Below are 17,643 nucleotides of genomic sequence, written 5' to 3'. Positions count from 1 at the left end.
TAGTCAGGGCTCTGGTAGGTTAGAGCAAAAACAAATATTGGAAACAAATTAAGTGAAGTAAACAGGGGAGAGTGACATGCAAATATGTAATCAACAAACGGCGATGGCTGAAAAATATAACAGCTGCTAGAAGAGAGAGTTGATCTTGATTTATATATTTTATTTGTACAAGTCACACGTTCTCATTTTGACAAAATGTTGTAGAAATATATGAATTAAAAAGTGTAAGTTCCCGTCCATCTGCTTCTCTGCTCCAACCTTTTCCCAGAGGTAATGTCAAGATAACTGACTGTGGTATTATATAAGACCAGGCAGCTCTTTGATTATAGTTAATTAAAACAGATTTTTTTTAAATCATGGAAAATTTTAAACGTGTAAATGTAGAGAACAGTAAAATGAACCCTTTTTTAGTCATCATCCAGCTTCCACAGTTATTAATCTTTTGCTAGCCTTCATACTTTTTAAGACATAAAGTCCAAAATACTGGTGGTGATGGAACCAAAGTTGGCACCATGGAATGTAATTGATGCATTATGCTTTGGTGATATGAACCATTTATATTCTTTGTGCACGAAGCCCAGTGAAACAGCTGGAGATGCAGAGCACGGTGTGATTAAGTAAAATTTGCCCTGGGTGGAGCTAGTGTGAGGACTGCTCATTTCTGTTCATGTTGTCTATATTTTTACCTTCTGTACCCTAGTTCCTCATGTAGTATCTAGCACATAGTAGGGGATGAGAAATTGTTGTTGAAGAAATGAGCCTGATTTGCCATTCAGATCTTGGCAACATGAAAGAGACTGGGCATTGTAGTGTAATTAATCTTTGCAGAATGCTTTCTAATGGGCATTAGGTGCTTATTATATGCTAGGTGCTTGGACTTAGCAGTTGTTAAGTCATGCTTAATGTACAGTAACTCATTCAGTTCCTGCAAAAACCCTTGGCAAAAGGTACTATTATCATCTTTTAGTTTCTTAGATATGCACCCAGTAAGTTGGTCAAGATCATGTGAATAGTAAGAGGCAGACCTGGGAGGTAAGCCCAGCTAGTAGCCCTTGTGTACTTAGCACCACTCTTGGTTCCTAAAGATATCTGAATACCATTTATGGGAAGCGGAACACACTTGCATACTTTGAAAGGTAGTGCTCTTACCTGTACTGCCTGATTAACTCACAAATTACTCCTTTGCAGCAGTGCCAGATAATGGGAGGGTATTGCACGTGGAACAAACTTAAAAAAGAAAAAAACAGACTTTGTCATTTTTCATGAACACAAGGCACTTCTTTGTGCTGTGTGGGAGGGAATGTGGTAGACTGATTTCATTGAGATCCTGCCAAATTCTGGTCTTGTGGCCATCAAAGACGCATCATTTCCTCTAAGACTTCTAAGGGGGCTATTACCATGGGCCTGCAGGTTCTGGTTTGCATTCAGAGGAGACACTATCTTCTTAAGTGAGACGTGGAAAAGGAAGTGTTACGAATTGTAAATGAAGTTGAGAGAGAAGAATTGTTTGGAGATGGAGAAAAATTGCCTGCTCCAAACCAGGTTCCATCTCCCTCCCCCTTATCCAACTTTGCCAGAGCGCATCCTGTTTTCCTTGCTAAGTTTACTTGCAGGAAGAGAAGAGTTTCTTTTAAGTATACCCTGGCCCTGACAAATAGCTCTTAGATTAAATATTAGTGTATTTATATAGTGCAACACCATGCCACTATGAAAAAGAACAAGATGGAGCCCTAAGGCTTGATGTAGAATGATCTCCAAGTTTGTTTTTTTTTTTTTTTAAGTGAAAAAAGCCAACGCTCAAATGGTATTTATACCAAGGCTACCCTTTGGAAGAAGGATCATGATACACCTTTATTTGCTTGGAAAAATAGGAAAGGTAAAAATGCTTGCCTCTGGGACTTCCCTGGTGGCTCTGTGGTAAAGAATCTGCCTACCAATGCAGGAGACAAGGGTTCAGTCTTGGGCCAAGAAGATCCCACATGCCTGGAGCAACTAAGCCTGTGTGCCACAACTTCTGATGCTGTGTTCTAGAGCCAGGGAGCCACAGCTACTGAGCCCACATGCCACAACTACTGCAACCTTTGTGCCCTCGAGCCTGTGCTCCGCAGCAAGGGAAGCCACTGCAATGAGAAACCCGCACACTGCAACTAGAGAGCAGTCTTTCTACCCTCCGCTCACCGCAACTAGAGGAAGCCCACACTCAGCAGCCGAGACCCAGTGCTGCCAAAAATAAATAAAAATTTAAAAAATATGCTTGCCTCTGCTGAAGGAAAGACTTTTCATTCTAAAACTTTCCGTATGAAAAATAATTTTAACCATATACATGCATTACATTTCAAAGTTAAAGTATTTCAAATGCCAATCTGGCAAAGTAGAAGGGTAGATACAGGAAGGGCTTCCCTGGTGGCTCAGTTGGATCCCTGGGTTGGGAAGATCCCATGGAGGAGGGCATGGCAACCCACTCCAGTATTCTTGCCTGGAGAATCCCCATGGACAGAGGAGCCTGGCGGGCTACAGTCCCTGGTGTCGCAAAGAGTGGGACATGAATGAGCAAGTAAGCACAACACAGCACAGATATAGTAAGCATAAAAAAAAAAAAAATAGAAGAAAAGGAAGATGTTACATTAATTTTGTATTTTAGGAGGAGGAGTTTGGATTAGATGTAGAAATGAAATATTTCTACCTCTCCATCTTCCTGAAAGATGATCCTTTAAGTTGTCATTTAAAAGCACCAGGGAAGTGAGAAATTGCTCTGTAGCACCGGGAGCCTAGTTTAGCTCTCTGTGATGACCTGGAGGGATGTGATGGGGGGAGGGGAGGGAGGCTAGGGAGGGAGGCAATGTATGTGTAATTACGACTGATTGCATTGTTGTATGGCAGAAACCAACACAATATTGTAAAAAAAAATTTTTAATAGAAAAAAATAGAAAAAAGCTCCTGGAAAGTAAGAGATGGAGGGATCTAGAAGATACTATTTAATGAAGTTAGAGGACATGAGCTGTCACTTCCCAGGTTTGGGGAGAAATGGAGAGAAAAGAATACATGTGGTTAGAAAGGAATCCGAGTTCTCCTCTAACAGAGCCGCGAGGAGTCTACACCTGCCGAGAAAGTCGAGAGGTTTGGCACAGACCGTTCCGGGTGCCCAGGGTCGGGAGCTTTGCTTCATTGCCCCTCCAGTGAAGCCCGCAGCTGCCGGCCTCCTTCCCCTCCGCCTAAGGGGATCCTGTCTGGAAGCCGTGCTCTTGAGAAGGCCCGGGAAGTGTCACGCTAGGGACTTCTGGTCAGGCCACACGGTGGACAAAATATCCTTTTCAAGGAGACACTCATACACGAACAGGGTACGCCAGAGCCCTGGGTACTTCCAGCTCCCGGGAGGCCCGAGATAGGTTTTTGGTGAAAGGTAGATACAGCGGGAGGGTCTCAGATTTAAATGCTTTAGGGGGCGAGACAGGTAACTTAAGAACGTGCGAAGCCATCAGGTGGAAGAGGAAATAGTGGGAACTTTGGAGAACTGGGCAAGTGAATATGCGGACTAAAGGCATTCAGATTCAGATTTTTAAACTACAACTGTGCTGGCCAAGCAAAACATTCTGGAGTCTGGCTGGAGTCACCACCATGTTGCGATCCTGCGTTCGCCTCGGCTCAGTATCCGATTTTCCCGGGTTGCTTCAACCTGCCGCTGAGCCTCGGCCCGTCCCCCAGCCGCTTCGGGCCCTCGCGGAGCCAAAACTATCCTAAATTTCGGCGCGCCTCCTGACGGCGGAGTGTCCCTCGCCGCTCTCCCGGTGTTGCTCCCCAATATCTTGGGGGTTTGGGGAAGGCAGCGGCCAACTAAATCTTGGAGTGCCTCAGAACCCATTGCGGGCTACATTTTCTTTCTGCCAGATATGGAGTTGTTGCACCCGGGACGTTCTCCCTTGGGCCATACTGGGCCAGACGCAGTTGTGGGCAAGTGGGGGAGATGCAGAGATGGAGTGGGCGTGGGAAAGTACCGGATCCACGCACCGAACCCGGCTGAGAGGCGGGGCTGGTCTCGAAGGGAAGCCCCGCCCTGCATAGCCCCGCCCCCGCGCTCTAGAGTTTCGGCTCTGGCCCCAACCCAGCACTGAGTCCCGGGACTCCGAGAAAGCCGGAGGTGTATGGTTGCGTTTCCTCTGCCCGCGCGAGGCATCACTTGCGCGCCACGGAAAGCCAGGAGCTGTCCGGCGGCAGCCGGGATCATCCTCTCCGACTGGCACCGCAGACGCTCCTGCAGCGAGCGCCCCGAAGCCCTGCGCGGCTGCGCAGGTTCCATCTCCGCGCCTTTTTCGCGGAGTAGGACCAGAAAGAGAACGGGCGCCTGATTTCTGGGCATTGCGCCCGGCGCGAGGTGCGGGATGGAGAGCAAGGCGCTGCTGGCTCTTGCTCTGTGGCTCTGCGTGGAGACCCGGGCTGCCTCTGTGGGTAAGGAGCCCACTTCCTAGAGAGAAAACGGAGAGATCGGGTGCGGGCGGAGAGATAGGGATTAGGAGAGGACCTGGAAGCTGGACCTAATCGGGACTGATAGAGCTGGAGAGGTGAAAGTGACTTGACACTTTGTGTTCTTTCATTTACCAAAGAGGAAACTGAAGCTCAGTGACTGACCCAAGTTTACCCAGAAAGTTGGAAGTCTCTTGAGCCTAGTTCCATCTCCACGACTGTTTTCTGACAGGGACCTGGGCTGGAGAGTGTCCTGCAGAAGCCGATACACCCTCCGGCTCTTGGGAGGCTGGAGTGGGAAGGCGCCCCAGGCTGGCAGGCAGGAGGTGCCCCCGCAGGCGGGAACAGGCGGTGAAGCCTTGTCCGGTTGCGCGCACCATCCTCGCCCGAGCGCGGGGAAGGAAGCCCTCTGGGAGCCGCGAGCCAGCTTGGCCGGAGGGCACCGTGCGCTCAGCTCTGGCTCTGTAGTAGTCGAAGCGGGACCCCGGTCTGATGGTCGGATGTTCCTTTTCGGTATGAGCTCATCTATACACGCCCACTCTATGAAGTGGGGTCCAGGGGAGAGCGAAACCTTTTCTTCTTCCTGGTGCAAGACCGCGCTCTCTTCGCAGAGAGAAAGGGGAATGGGGCCTTGGACCGGGGCTGTGACAGCTTCCGAAAGTGTCTCCAAGTAATAGACACCTTCTTATTGTAAAACAGTTTAACGTCTTTCTGTGCGCTTTGGTCTTTCGGGTAAGCACATGGTCAGAAGTTCATGTTCTGAAAACTCTCTGAGCGATTTGGTACCTAGATTGGGTGCCACTCGCCACTCTCCTTGCCGTCTAAAATTTCTCTCCTTAAAGATTAGGAACACACATGCCCTTGTTGCAATAAATTTCCTTTCTCTCTCTCCCTTCTCCCCCTTTCCTTCTACCCTGCCTTTCTCTCTCATCTCTCTGTAGCCAGTTTGCTGGTTTCCAGATTTCCACTTTTCCGAGGGCCAGAAGGAAGAGGGTGAAAAAGAAAAAAAAAAAAAAAAGCATAATTCAGGGGGAAATTCTTATAAAATTAAAATTCCTTATAAATTAAAGAATCACCTTTTTTTTTTTTTTTTTTTTTAGGACACTCACATGCATATACAGTAACAGGATCATCTGTCTGTAGTTACTGAATTTTCTTAATAACGACTTGGTTCATCCATGCCAACTCTACCAGGGACACTCATTTGTCCCTGACAAGACCTCTTTCTGTCTCCCTTTAGGGGGAGAGAGTGAAGTTCTGGAACTTGTAGTTTGTTCTGTATTCCCCAAAGATGTGAGTTGCTTTTAAGCCCAGGGTGTTCCATAGCACAGCAGTAGGAACTGTAATCTGGTTGCTCTGAATATAATGATGAGGTTGCCCTTTTGGAGTGTGTGACATGCTTAATTGGATTGGGCTATAATTGATGCCATCAAATTTTAGAGACAGAGGCACTGTTGTTTTTCCTTCCTGTCTTTGAGCTCGAAGGGTAATAGTGCACAAATGAATTAATTTTGGTTATGGGATTTGAACATAGAAGAGCTTTTTATTGAGTAGCAGTGTATGTACTTCTTAGAGTTATTTCTTTAGAACTTTCTGAAAAACAGAACTCAGACTTGCCAATGAAAATGAATGAAGCTTATTGGTGCAAAAAGAAATTGAGCGTTGGTCTACATGTATGAATTTAAAGTTATCATTATTGATAGCCTTGTAGAATAGTTTTTTGTTGGAGATATGTCTCTAGAATAGTATGATGTTGTTTTGGTTCTCTATGAATGGATAACTTTTTGTTTTTTAAACATTGGAAAGTGTGTCCAGAGTGTGTGATAATCTGTAGAGGTGATTTACGAGAGATTTTCAAGAATGTTTTATTTTGGTGATGGTGGGAGCGTAGCTTATTTAGAGCTTAGTCTTTACTACCATTTTTTTCTCTTGTGCATATGCACAAATAATGGATTGTTTCTCATTTGGGTCATCGTGTGAATTGTATTAAGTTACTGTTTTTGACACATTTCTCAACTGAGTGTTTCTCAGTCACACTTGATATCTGTGCTTATCCAAATGAATTGTTTTCATTTTCCTTTCCTTAGATGCAGCAGGGCTCGGTTATTGGAAGACTTTTCTTTTGCTTTTAAACATTTTGCTTTACTGTTTGTCTACTTTGGGGGTGGTTGTTTCCTTCATGTTGAAAAGTGCTCTGCTGATTACTGAACATGACCTGCCAGACCACAGCTGTCCAAGAGTAGCCCGTCGACCATGTATGCCTACCTCACCTGAAATGCTTGTTAAAAGGCAGATTTGTAGGCCTAGTCATATTGTGATACATGCTAAAGTTTAAGACTGCTGCCCCCGAAACATGTCAGGTCCAATGCCTGTTCGCTTCTGAGGTTTACTGATATAACAATTTCCAGTTTTTAAAATAAAATTTGATATTAAGCTACAAATCTATTAACAATGTATTTTGCACATTTGAATGAGTGTATAAGAACACCTGTGATCAGTTGTTTGTTTTGCCTGCAGCTGTTCACGCTGGGGTCCACAGAGTCAGTGCTCTGCACATTTACACTAAATATTTGCTCGTACTTGTTTATTCATACATTTTCATATTTGCTAATACTCTTTTATTTGCTCAACGATGTGAATCCCAGTTTAGGCCTATAGAGTCATTTGTTCTTAATGGATGTGAGTTAAGGGTCATATGAAGCTTGGGTGCTTACCTAGCATCAATCACTTTTTAAGGTGGTGTTTTGAAAATCTGGATATCAATTAAGACCCTAGCATGGTGGACAGTTTTTCTTTCTCTGATGCTTTTTTTAACACCTGGTAGCTTTTTGCATTTAGTTGGCATTGGACTCAGTTTTCTTGCTGTGGAGTGACCCATGGCACGGAAACTGAGTGGTATATTTAGGTAGACACTTTTCCTGTGTTCCAAGCTTGGTGTCAACACAAGCTCAACACTTTGATCAATAAGTTGAGATTCCCCACTTGCAGTTCATTAGCATCATCCTTTTTAAAGTCCTGTTCTCTGAGGAAAAGTACATGCATATTATATGACATTGGAAAATGTTTCTTTTCTCAATTCCTCTCACCTAGTTTTAATGTACGATCGTTCAACCTTGGCAGTTCAGTTACCAGAGTAAGTGCATTAGAAAATTGATAAAGAAAAATAAGACAAGGTCATGGACATTTCCCACCAAAGTACATCAATAAACTATATAGAAGTCGCTCTATGTAGTACTCAGTAATCAGCAGTTTGGTCAAATGTGTGCGTCCTATGTTTTATAAAAAATGTCAGTGGGTCCTTTCCCAAAGGAGTGAGGTCATCAGATGAAGGTTCATTTGGTTTCAATGTCCCATATCCTTTTCTAAGACCTTGAAGTTGGCAGTGCAGGAAAACAGGAACTCCACCCTCACTCCATGAATTGCAGAACTGTTGTGTTGGTTTATGACCATCTGCCCATTCTTCCTGTTATGACACAGCTTGTGAACTTTTACTGGGAATGGTGAAAAGTAAATTCACAAGTTTTACACAATGAACTGCTGAAGAGGCCTTTTAAAGTATAGAGTGTGCATTGTTTATGGAAGGTGTTTCCTATTGGCCCTGACTCAGTGGCAATTACATTCATTTATTTAATTTGTTTCTAGGTTTTTCTAGTGTTTCCCTTGATCCACCCAGGCTCAGCATCCAAAAAGACATAGTTACAATTATGGCTAACACAACGCTTCAGATTACTTGCAGGTAAGGATTCCTTTTAGATTCAGATTTCCTATGTCAAATATCTCATTGTTTATTAAAGAAGCAATAATTTTCATACAGCAGAATTGTAATAGAGTCATTGTAATTGTTTATAAGTAGTGAGGTTTCTAAGAACTAAGGTAATAATGAAAACATGAGAAAGGTCTTCTCCCCGAAATTCTGTGCAATTTTACTGATATTTTCCCCCCTATAATCCTTTACCAACACACACACACCCTACTAACCATTATTGATAGCACCTAGCATGTGGTATGTTATATATACTCTATCAATGTTGAATAAATAAATGAAATCAAGGATGTACCCTTAGAGTTAAAGAAGTTTTGGGACATATTTGTTATTCTCAGCATGGCTCTTGGACATCTGTTTAACATTTTTCAAGAACTTCATTTTATGATAAAATTCTGACTATAGTAGCAATTTAATATTCAGTCATTAATATTACTGAGTGAATCTCATGCTCTGGCTTGAGGTTCTGACATGTCTGTCACTCCCCAGCTAGCAAGAAGTCATGCTCTTGATTCTTGCTCACTGGGGAAATAGGTCTTCTTGACAAGAAAAAGAGGCTTTTAAATTTTGCCTTCCAGCCCCTACCGCAGGAAGAAAAGTAAGAGAACTTAGGGTTTAATGTAGTGATTATGCTTGTCAGACCCAGAGGCTTCTTGGGACCAGTGTGGCTTTGGCAGAAATGATGGGTGGAGGCGACCTTGCCCTCTGAGAAGAGTGCTGAGGGTCCACAAAGAACCTTGGGGCGCTTGTTGCCATTGTTTTGGCGTGATGAATGCAAAGTGTTCAGCACGGTGACACCAGTCTATTTTAGCTTGCAGAGTGTAAAGGATACTCTAGTCCCCTATCAAGGGTAGGTCACCAATAACCAGCCCTTAGGGCAAAAACAGGAAGAGGAGCTGTTGGCCTAGCTTCGCTATTTCAAGATACATTTCTCCATAGATTTCCCTCTTAACCACCCTTGACAAGAAAGGTTATTTAAACCCCCTGAGATTCTGTATTCCCTTTATGTCGTGAAAAAAATGATGGAGTATGTTAAAAGTAACTTCATTAATGTTGCTGCAATTTGATGTCAAGTTTGCTAAAGAAGGGTCAGTGATGATACATTTGTCTTCACGTTGACTGTCTTCTTTGGGGCTTTGCAGAGAAATTCTGCAGTGAAAGTAGTCTGTTTTAATGCTATCCTTTCAACGTCCTGTGAGGCCCTTGCTGCTGCTGCTAAGTCGCTTCAGTCGTGTCCGACTCTGTGCGACCCCATAGACGGCAGACCATCAGGCTCCCCCTCCGTGGGATTCTCCAGGCAAGAACACTGGAGTGGGTTGCCATTTCCTTCTCCAATGCATGAAAGTGAAAAGTCAAAGGGAAGTCGCTCAGTCGTGTCCTACTCTTAGTGACCCCATGGACTGCAGCCCACCAGGCTCCTCCATCCATGGGATTTTCCAGGCAAGAGTACTGTATGTGCCAGTGACAGCTGCATTCCCTTCCACCCTAACCTCACCTCTTACTCTCCCGACTGCCCACTCTTCTGTAGCTACTCTGGATTACCTGCCATTCTCCTAACACTATAGATAGGAATCCACCCCAGGGCCTTGACATTGCTGTTCCCTTTGCCTGAAGCTCTGTCCCCCTCAATATACATACAGCCCATTTCACCAAGTTACCTCCCTCCAGAACTAACCCTTCACTTGTTTGTTTGCATCTTCTAAATTTTCTTCATAGTACTTATCACTACCTTTTATATAATATTATTCACTTTTTGAACATTTTGGCTTCATTGAAGTTTATTTACTTTTTTTTTTTTTTGCCTGTGTCTTCCAGTTAGACTGAGGTTCCATGAAGGCATTGATTGAGGTTTGGTTTGTTCACTGCTGTATTCTCAGTCTTTACCAATGTTTGGCACATAGCTCATGTTTAATAAATATTTGTTGAATGAATGAATGAGTTAATTTCTGAAATTAAGACTCTGCCTTTTTGTCATATTGTCCATAATATGAGGAGTTTGTATAAGTTCGAGAACTAAACCTTCTGTTTTCTTAGAAATAGTCTCATAGGCATTTCACTTAAATACTTGCTTGGAATGAATTTTTCAGGGGTCAGAGGGACTTGCGCTGGCTCTGGCCCAACAATCAGAACAGCTCTGAGAAAAGAGTGGAGGTCACAGATTGCAGTGATGGCTTCTTCTGTAAGATGCTCACAATTTCAGAAGTGATTGGAAATGATACTGGAGCCTACAAGTGCTTCTACCAGGACACTGACATGGCCTCCACTGTTTATGTGTATGTTCAAGGTGAGTGGTTAAATGCCGTTCACTTCTCAAGTTGATTTACCAGTTACAAAGCACAATAGGTGCACAGAAGAATTGAGGACAACAAAGGCTCACTCTGAAGGCTGTCAGCCAACAGGAATCCACAGAATTCCTCTCTCCGAAGGCCTCCTCTGCGGACAAGATTCAGTGATTTGTTCTGCAGCTTGGGCCCTGTTACACCTCTTTTACCCAATTAGTTCGGTTCTGATCTTTGTAAGCGAAGTCTGTGTTTGCAACTGACAATGGAGATTTATAAGAAGCCTTCTGATGTTTGAGGGGAAAAACCCTGAAATCCTTGAAAAGGAAGATTCAGGGATGAATTATGGAGCAGTTTCTGTGGAGAGATAGGTTATCTACAGCAGATTCAGAGATTTCCCCAAGAATGCACAGGGAATCAGCCAAGGGCTCTGGAGCTTTTTTGTTCATAAGAGCTTTTTTCCCCCCTCTTACACTTTATGAAAAACAAGTTTCCATACACTCACGCAAATGAAGACACTGACTCAAAGAGCCTTTTGAAGACAGGATTTCTTTCCTTTGCTTGTGTGGTCTAAGGTCTTGGATGATGTGCTCTGTTATCCTAGAGCTTGCAATTTGGAATTTACACTGTGGAGGCCAGCTTACCATCCACGTAGGGTACAATACATGTCACATGTATTTAGTATTTATAATCTGAATTATTCTTTGCTTTGTGTTTCAAAAATCTTATATTAACTTAATTTTCCTGGGAAAACTGACTTAACTAGTAGATGCCAATCATGTAACTTTGGTGGTGTTAACTGTATAGTATAGTATTTTGCTTAGATATACTAAATATTTTTCTTTTCAGTAAAGATGAGCTAAATTTTATTTATTCATTTGTATACCTCTGTACATCCCAGAGAATCTGAAGCAGGTAAGGATGGCTTAGACTTTTTTTCCAGAAGCATCTTTTACAGAACGGGGATTTCATCAGCTTTGGGAAGCACACTTGCATATTGCCATTGACATTTCAGTAGTGCAATCTGGTCAGTGCAGTGGAGAACCATCAAATAATGTATGTCACTCCGGGATTGCACAATATTTGAGAATTACTTTTGTGCAGGGTAAGCACAATCCAGGATAGATTCGTGTCGTCCTCCCTTCTGCAAAAGTTGAAAGAGACAAGGCTCAGATCTTTGAGAATTTCTGGCTCCTTTTGATCTGGCAGTCTTGGGAGATCAGGCTTTCTCAGAAGATTGCAAGGATTTCCTGCTTTCAGGCTGTCTGGAAATACTACTAGGATGAACCTCTCCCATAATATCTCGTTATTTCCTTCTCCCCAAGTCAGGAAACCTGGAGACAAGCGAAAATTCATTTCATGAGTTCCAGTAAATATTTTATTTTGAGAGGATGGGTGGTTGTTTGGGTTTCTTTTGTTTATTTCCTTTTTTGGGGGTACTGAAATAGAATTGATTTACTGAATAGCTTTAGTCTTACGTCAAGGGGTTAATTTAGCTTCCAAAGACTTGCTCTATAAGCAAGCTATGTAATATTTCATAGCATGTAGCTGAAAGATAGGCAATACTAAGATGTAGCCATCTCCAGCCCTGTTTATTTGTACACTGCCTGTCTTTGAGAATACCATCAAATTCTACTTCCTGTCTAAGCCTAGTGTTCTAGGAGGTGAGTTGTCCAAGATTTTGGTCATGAAGTTTAACAATGGAAAAGAAAACATTGAAGTATTCCCTATGGATAGAACTTTAATATCCCCTGTGGTCCCCACCTTACTTCCTTAGTCTTCTGACCCCATTCCCTCCAGCAATGATGGAGCCAGGAAGTGGGTCTTAGCCTCATAAGATAATGGCTGTGGCATGTGGTGGCCTGGATTGGCTGCCTTTCTGTGTTTTCCAGCTGGGAAGGAAATCAAACTTCTGCTATTGCAGGGAATTAGCTGCTTTTCCCCCTTTGGTTTAATTAACTCTTTCTTCACTTGGACCAGTGACCTTGAAGAGCTGTGAAAATGCTTGGTCAGGTGTGTTGGGGGTATTGGTATGACCCATTATCTCTCAGAGATTTCAAGCATGCCTTTACCCCAACTCTGTCTCTGGGGAAAGGAGTGGTTTCCCAGTAGCATATTAACATCATATGATCAATGTTTGAACAGCATTAAAATCTCTTTTGTTTTTTTCTCAGTCTTTGCCATGATGGTTTTTCATGTTTTGGTCACTGAAAATATTAATGACTACTGAATCTTAAGCTAAAAGCAATGACTATTAAACATTACCTTATACAGAATCTTATATTTACTCTTCACAATTTTAAAGCTTTCTCTTGAATTGAATTAAAAATGGTCAGTTATTTCTTTATTTTAAAGATCCTTTGGGAGCCATTAATCTGATTTCATGACACATTATTTGCTTAAAGAGAAAGAATGTGAATTTTTAAAAATATTAATAAAACTCGATAGGAAAACTATACAGATTTAACTTTAGATTTATTTTAAAATTTATGTATATGAGAGATGTGTAACGTATATGAAAATGTTTATGAAAATAAAGACATACGTTCTTTCACTTTGAAAAAACTGTAGTGATCAACCTGCCAGATTTTTACCAGACAATCTACTTCCAGATTCCCTTGCCTAGTGAGAAATATCTTTCCCAGTCATTCATTTCTCTGGTTAGGGTTTATGAACCTGAAAGATGACCAGCTTTTCTAGTAAATGCCATTAACGAATGAAATGACATTCTCATCTAGATTACAGGTCTCCATTTATTGCTTCTGTTAGCGACCAGCATGAAGTTGTGTACATCACTGAGAACAAAAACAAAACTGTGGTGATTCCATGTTTGGGGACTGTTTCAGACCTCAATGTGTCACTTTGTGCAGTAAGTTACATCTTCTTCCATCATCTCTTACCTTTAATTTTTAGCTAATATTAAGATGGTTAGCCTGTTTGTATTGTAATTATATATATTATATATTGTATATATTATATAACATTAAAATCAACACTGACTTTTAAAGGAAACTTTAGAAAGGGTCAATATGACAATAAATAAAACCAATTTGTAATCTTAAAATAAGATGAATTCTTTAGTGTTCATGGTTTTCACTTTTGGATAACACGATTAAATATTTGATATTTCTTTTCCTACCCAGAGGTATCCCGAAAAAAGATTTGTTCCTGATGGTAACAGAATTTCCTGGGACAGCAAGAAAGGCTTCAGTATTCCCAGCTATATGATCAGTTATGCTGGCGTGGTCTTCTGTGAAGCAAAAATCAATGATGAAAGTTACCAGTCTATTATGTACATAATTGTGGTTATAGGTAAGAGGACAATTCCTTTTTAATCTTTAATATTAGATAATAAAAATTAGCTTCTTATATTAAGATCCTGGAAGACAAAAGATATTGAGAAATATATTAATTCAAGATTTAGTGTTAAGCAGTTCATTACATCCCCTCTTTCTCTATCCAATAAACCTATGTGCTGCTGCTGCTAAGTCACTTCAGTCCTGTTCGACTGTCCGACCCCATAGCCGGCAGCCCACCAGGCTCCCTGGTCCCTGGGATTCTCCAGCCAAGAACACTGGAGTGGGTTGCCATTTCCTTCTCCAAACCTATGTGCAATTGAGATTTTTCTCCTTTCTTATCAGGACCAAGGATGAATAAGAGTTCTATTATAGGAGCATATTTTATGAAAAATTCAATGTTCTGAGCATTGCTTGGCATCAATTCTTTTAAGTATACCTATTTTATGGAAAGTTCAGTAACTTTCTAAAGCTGGCCCCAGTGACTGTTGACTTCTCAAATTTTACTGCTTTTCTGTCCACTGGGCTACAACACTTTGGAAATCCCTTTAGAGCTGCTTTGTGAATCTCTGTAGGCCATTTTTCCTGGGAGTTACCAAGGTTTGGGGAGGCCCTCAGGGGAAAATGATGTGATACATTTTGAAGTTGCTTTATTTCTGAAAAAATGTGAGCCAAGTTATAGATTTGGTTTCCCTCTCACTTTCTCTTTTTCCAATTTACTTGCTCCAGGGTATAAGATTTATGATGTGGTTCTGAGCCCCTCTCATGGAGTCGAGCTGTCTGTTGGAGAGAGGCTCATCTTAAACTGTACGGCAAGAACTGAGCTAAATGTGGGGATTGACTTCCACTGGGAATACCCTTCTTTGAAGGTAACACTAACAACTCAAAGCCAGACATCCAAATACTTTGATAATGAGCTCCACTGAAGTTTGATTGAGAGAGACAGGGACCTCTTTGGCCAGGTAAAGTTGAAGGGCCTTAGCTCACACTAACACATACATGCATACATATACATTTTAAAAGAACTACAGGACATACAGCACCCATAGAAAGAAAGAGGCAAAGTCAAGAACTCTGTCCAAGCTGGGAAGATTAGTTTTCTTTTGATGATTACGTCTTTCCAGTTTGCATTATTCCTCCGTTCTCCAAAGTCCTTGATCTATTTTCCCTTTAAGGAAATTTTTTTGCAGGAAGTGGCATGAGACATTCTTCTCCTTAGACTGTGGTCATATTTCCTTGTGTTTCTGCAGTTAATATTTCTCTCATTCCTGTTATGTGAGGTTTTAAAATTCCTAATTCAGTTGATTCTATTTATTTCTCCTGAAACCAAATGTAATTGTCATCTGCATAATGTTAAAAGTTCGGAAGTCTCTATTATTAGCATTAGATAGTGTTCACCAAGGGCCAAGACTTTTGTTGGTATCTAGAAGCTATTGGGGAATGTTATACTGGCCTTTGGAAGTTCAGTAACCTCTTTTTCAGCATCAGCATAAAAAACTTATAAACCGGGACCTAAAAACCCAGTCTGGGACTGAAATGAAGAAGTTTTTGAGCACCTTGACTATAGATGGTGTAACCCGGAGTGACCAGGGGTGGTATATCTGTGCAGCTTCCAGTGGGCTGATGACCAAGAAGAACAGCACGTTCGTCCGGGTACATGGTAAGCGAAGATTGCCTTCAGAATTATGCTCTGTCTTGAAAAGTGAGATAATTCAAATACGTTTGGGTCAGCTAGTGAATCCTATTTTGTTCATTCAGAAGATGCTTTGAGCTGTTGCTAGGACCTCAGGGTCAAGAACATAGCTTGGGTTCAGAGCCCAGCTTTAGAGGGGAAATGAGCTGATGTAGTTAGTGCTCACTAAATATTACTTGTTGTTGCTGCTATTCTTATTATCACTATAGTAAGCAGAGGGTTTTTATCTAAGATCATTTTACAAGTTTTGTTCAATTACAAGGCTGAGAGGCTTCCTTGAATTGCAAGCATAAGCCTTGCAATTGGTGAAAGCTATATTTAGTTAGTTTCTGTGGGGCTTTGAGAAAATAACTTAATTTCCCATTTATTCTCTTTCACTCACATAAATGTCTCAGTTTAGATGATAATTTGTACGGCATCTAACTTAAAAGCCTTCGTAAGAGTTTGGATTTTATAGTATGGCAATGCAAGATAGGTTTTGAGCAGAGAGAGACACACTCTGGCTTATGTTTTTATAGGATCACTGTATAAGTTTTTTTTTTTTTTCTAATGTGAAATACTTTAGAGAAGTAAGGGCAGAAATAGAGAGTCTAGTTAGAAGGCTAATTGCAGTCATCCAGGTGAGAGATGGATGGGTGGCCTGGACAAGTTGTGAACTGATTCTGGATATAACTTTGAAGATAGAGCCAATAGCATCTGCCTGTTGATTCCCTGCCTGTGGGATGTAGAGAAAAGAATGAAGATGACCTCTGAGTTTTTAGTGTGAGCAACTGAGTGAAGGGTAATTTTTTTAACCGAGAAAAGGAAGGTAAGGAGGGGAGTAAGATTTGGGTACCCAGGGTTTGGTGGCTTCATTTGGAGATGCCCATTAAATATCCAAGTGGAAACTTTAATATGTTAACCTAGATCCCAGAGAAGTTGGGGCAGGAGATGCAAATTTAGGAGGAGTGTAATTGACAAGAGGAGGTGTCGACAGAGAGAAGAGGTCTGAGGACTGAGTCCTGGTGGATACAGAACATGGGGTTTTGTATAGGGTGTGAAGCGACCAGAGGAGAAGGAGCACCCAGGGGCTCCGGGGGGACATAGAGAAAGTTTCACAGAGAAGCAGATGCTTGGACTGAGTGAGACTGGAGTGCTCAGTAGGCTTGCAGAGCAGACTGAGGGCGAGACAACAGCTAGAGACCAGGGGTGAGAGAGGAGCTGGAATGGGACCTGTAGGAGTGTGGGAACCACAGCGACTCAGACCCACAGTTTTTGACTCTTCACTTGAAACTCTTCTTACAAATGGCCACTTCTAAGAAGTTGCCATCTATGAGAAAAAATTATCTTTATTTTCTTCCAGAAAAGCCGTTTGTTGCTTTCGGTAGTGGCATGGAATCCTTGGTGGAAGCTACCGTGGGGGAACGTGTCAGAGTCCCTGTCAAGTACCTTGGTTACCCTCCTCCAGAAATAAAATGGTAACAATTGGACATAAATGCAGAGCCTTGTGCCACATGAAAGCAAATCCTTAGATTGGACTAATTCCTGGAATTTTTTCCCCATAGGTATAAAAATGGAAGACCCATTGAGTCCAATCACACAGTTAAAGTGGGGCATGTGCTGACTATTATGGAAGTGAGTGAAAAAGATACAGGAAATTACACTGTCATTCTTACCAATCCCATTTCAAAGGAGAAACAGAGCCACATGGTATCTCTGGTGGTGAATGGTAAGCCCGTTCAGTTTTCCTTCTCTGCCCCCATTCTACTGTAAATAATTTGATGATGTCCTCCTGAGCAGCTGGGCACCTCTGCCTCACTGGCATCATGAGTAGGCTCCTGTGTATAAAAATGATCCAGAAGAGTGTGGCTTGAAACGAGGTGGCAGCAGTGTGCTTTGGACACGTTTGCTTATGAGGCCAGGTAATCGAACCTTGGTCAAATGTGAGACTAAAGTAGATAGTATAGCCGATGGCTAAATACTGTGAAATAAAAGTGTTAGCAGGGACAGTCATCAGGCTCAATTGCAGTACCTTTGAATTGTGCTTCTGGCATGCAGATGTTTAAGATTCTTCTTGAATTTTGTGGGAAATTTCTAGTTTGATTTGGGGTTTATGTATCAGTGATGCACATATAGCTTCAATGCAGAAAGCTTTTCTAGGTGGACATTTCTTGG

The 17,643-nt window shown here is 42.0% G+C and overlaps 1 protein-coding gene across 1 annotated transcript in view; it reads left to right on the top strand.

Annotated features, from left to right (window-relative positions):
- The first annotated feature begins 3,909 nt into the window (after positions 1-3,909).
- Positions 3,910-17,643, top strand: part of KDR (kinase insert domain receptor) — a 46,968-nt gene continuing 33,234 nt past the window's right edge. The window contains exons 1-9 of the mRNA XM_069593099.1: positions 3,910-4,443; positions 8,101-8,194; positions 10,309-10,505; positions 13,239-13,369; positions 13,644-13,812; positions 14,526-14,665; positions 15,279-15,456; positions 16,832-16,946; positions 17,034-17,197. Coding sequence (XP_069449200.1) covers positions 4,377-4,443; positions 8,101-8,194; positions 10,309-10,505; positions 13,239-13,369; positions 13,644-13,812; positions 14,526-14,665; positions 15,279-15,456; positions 16,832-16,946; positions 17,034-17,197 — 1,255 coding nt within the window. The 5' untranslated portion in view covers positions 3,910-4,376. The remainder of the gene's footprint in view (positions 4,444-8,100; positions 8,195-10,308; positions 10,506-13,238; positions 13,370-13,643; positions 13,813-14,525; positions 14,666-15,278; positions 15,457-16,831; positions 16,947-17,033; positions 17,198-17,643) is intronic.

This window comes from Ovis canadensis, chromosome 6, assembly GCF_042477335.2.
Source record: "Ovis canadensis isolate MfBH-ARS-UI-01 breed Bighorn chromosome 6, ARS-UI_OviCan_v2, whole genome shotgun sequence".
Lineage (NCBI taxonomy): Eukaryota > Metazoa > Chordata > Mammalia > Artiodactyla > Bovidae > Ovis > Ovis canadensis.
The sequence above is the reverse complement of the archived record's forward strand: the minus strand, read 5'-3'. Positions and strand labels throughout refer to the sequence as shown.